We start from the raw sequence: 3172 nt of genomic DNA on the forward strand, positions 1-3172 counted from the left end.
CATAGGCATTTCACGATTAATTCATAAAATACAGGAAAAATATTTTTGGAAAACATTAACAAAAGACGCTATACAATTTGTTAAATCTTGTCATTCATGTCAAATAAACAAAAAAACTACTGGAAAACAAGCAGGCTTACTAAACCCAATAAAAGAAATTACTGGACAACCATTACAAAGAATAACAATAGATTTCTTAGGACCTCTTCCCCAGAGTAATGGAAAAAAATATATCCTAGTAGCAGCCTGTAATACTACCAAATACGTCATAGCCAAAGCAATGAAATATGCAAATGCCGATTCTGTTGTACAGTTCTTATTTGATTTCGTAGCAATATGGGGCGTACCAAGAAAATTGTGTTCAGATAGAGGTTCACATTTTAAAAATGAAACTGTTAACAACGTATGTAAAAACTTAGGTATTGAACAAGTGTTTTCTTCTAGCTACTCTCCTCAAACTCAAGGCTTTGTTGAAAAAACGAATGGTACGATATGTCAAGCACTAAAACATTACATGACCGAAAATAAACAATCTAGATGGTACTTCTACCTACCATTTATCATATTCAGTTACAACTCCTCGGTACAAACAACTACGCATTTCAGTCCATTTTATCTAATGCATGGATTTGAACCACAATTACCAATTGACAACAAAATAATACCTGAAAATTTAACGTATAATGTAAAGGCATCACTTATGGATCTTAAAAATATCAGACTAAAACTACCAGAAATAATATCATCGGTACAAACAACACAAAAAAAATACTTTGACAAAACTCATAAACACGTAGAATACGCACCTGGACAACTTGTTCTTATTAAATTTCCTTTTCAAGAATCAGGAAAAACACATAAATTAGCACCAATATATAGGGGACCATATGAAATTATGTCAAAAATAAATGACGTAAATTATATGGTAAAAATAAAACTTAACAATATATTAACTGAAGATGTCATACATGTTCGCAGAATAAAAGAATATCACAACCCACTGGAAACAGATTTGTCAATACAGCAAAAAAAAAAAAACATAACCTATTAACCAAATAAAACTAAGTCAAGGCCACACGGTAATATAACAACATTTATATAAAATGAAGTCTCTAGCATATTTCATGATAATCAGCATATTCCACATACCACAAATATATACTCAACAAACGCCAGGTATTATATTTACAAAACAAAGAAATATCATGTTTGGTTCAGGTCATTGGACAATTGTCATTAACAATGATGTGAAACCATTATATAAAAAACTAGAATACATGAAACAATTATTAATTATGTTACCACAATACAAAACCGAAGATAAGGAACAATATGGTTTTGTAATTGAGAAATTTTCAGTAGATATACAATTTATAAACGAAGGGATACACAATTATATTGATGATGTAAATCAAATTTTTAATTTATTACCGAAAATTCGAAATAAAAGAGGATTAATTAATGCCGTTGGATCCACCTTTAAATTCTTATTTGGAACAGCAACCAATTATGACATTGACGAAATAAATTTGACTCTTAGCAACATAAATGAAACAACGAACGAAATTCAACACTTACAACAGTCCCAAATAACAATAATACAAAATATAAACAAAAATGAGTACATCAATACAATAAAAATGAACGAAATTATAAAACACCTAAACGACGGGGCACTGAGTATTGAAACAATGAAAACAATGATAATAAGCCTTAATCAAGATATCAAAATAATTTCATTCATGATTAGAACTGAAAAAGTTGTGAGGCTAATAGAAAATTTTTTACAGGATGCAAAATTAGAATTAGACAAAATAAAACAAGGTTTAATAACTTCACTCTATGGTAAACTAAGCCCAAATTTAATATCTACCAATAAATTCGTAGATATTCTCACAGACATAAAAAATAAAATGCCTCAAAAATTAGATATGATCATTCCCGTGACATCAAACAATATTCACGTTTACTATCAAATAGCAATCCTTAACAGTTTCGCAGATGACAAAAGTCTAAAATTGGTTATACAAATCCCGATTACATCTAATGAGGGAAACTTTGAACTATATTCAGTACAAGCATTACCTATATTTATGGGGGACTTAAATAAATGGGCCAAATTAGACACAATACAGGATTATTTAGCTATATCGGACGATAGAAAAAGTTACTCAATAATCTCTCAAAATCAACTCGAAAATTGCAACAAACAAATAGTCACAATTTGTAATCATAGGGCCATAATAAAACGAGGGGAATCTTGTGAATACAATGCATTTTTAGGTCGAAATACTTCAGGTTTTTGCAATAAATCGATCAATGAATTATTAGAATCCGAAATATTTATTCCCTCGGATAATGGAGTACACTTTAGTGTAAAAAGAGAGATAGATAAAATAAAAAAATGTTGGGTAAAAACTGGGCTAAATATTTACAATTATAAAATAAAAGAAGCAGGGATATTACTTGACACAGAAAATTGCGAAATCTCTACGTCACTAGAGACAATAAAAATACTGCCAAGAGTACAGAAATCAACCCAGGTAAATATTAACATGAGCATAAGTTTAATAAATATTAGCACCATTTTCAGCGACACAGAACTACTAAAAATAAAAAATTACAAACAAGAACTAAGAAGCTCAATATACAAACCCATTGAAAACATAAACATAAAAGGATCAGACTTCATAGACGTTGACAATATGCTAACAACAATGAGTAAAAACTATAATCAAAAAAAAAACATAATGTCATATAATGATTATATCATAATTGTACTAATTAGCATCATAGCAATCATAATAGTACTTTTAATTGTATTATATAAAAAAATAAAAAAATTGGTAATATTATGACCACATTTTGTAAAAATATGTTAAATATCAATTATATTGATATCACAAAATATATATCTTATATTAATTGATGTTCTATGAAAATAACATAATTTTAAGTAATACTTTAAACATTATAATGTATAAATATTTTAAGCATTTATAAGATTTTTCTCTCTGTAAACAATGATTGGTAGAATTGCTTGGTTGACCAGTAATCATAATAATGACCATAACAAAAACTTATATTATTATATACACTTTCCTACCTCAACCACAAAAAAGAACCGGAATCTAAAACTCAGACAAATCTACAGAAGCTCAATCACATGGAT

The 3172-nt window shown here is 28.5% G+C and overlaps 1 protein-coding gene across 1 annotated transcript; it reads left to right on the forward strand.

Moving 5' to 3' along the window:
• Positions 1-1074: 1074 nt before the first annotated feature.
• Positions 1075-2850, forward strand: LOC111031526 (the record flags this gene model as incomplete). The annotated part of the gene is made up of 1 exon (XM_022311511.1): positions 1075-2850. A coding segment is annotated over exon 1 (1747 nt), but the record flags the coding sequence as incomplete, so codon positions are not given.
• Between the last annotated feature and the right edge of the window lie 322 nt (positions 2851-3172).

Source organism: Myzus persicae, unplaced genomic scaffold (genome assembly GCF_001856785.1).
Source record: "Myzus persicae strain clone G006 unplaced genomic scaffold, MPER_G0061.0, whole genome shotgun sequence".
Taxonomy (NCBI): domain Eukaryota; kingdom Metazoa; phylum Arthropoda; class Insecta; order Hemiptera; family Aphididae; genus Myzus; species Myzus persicae.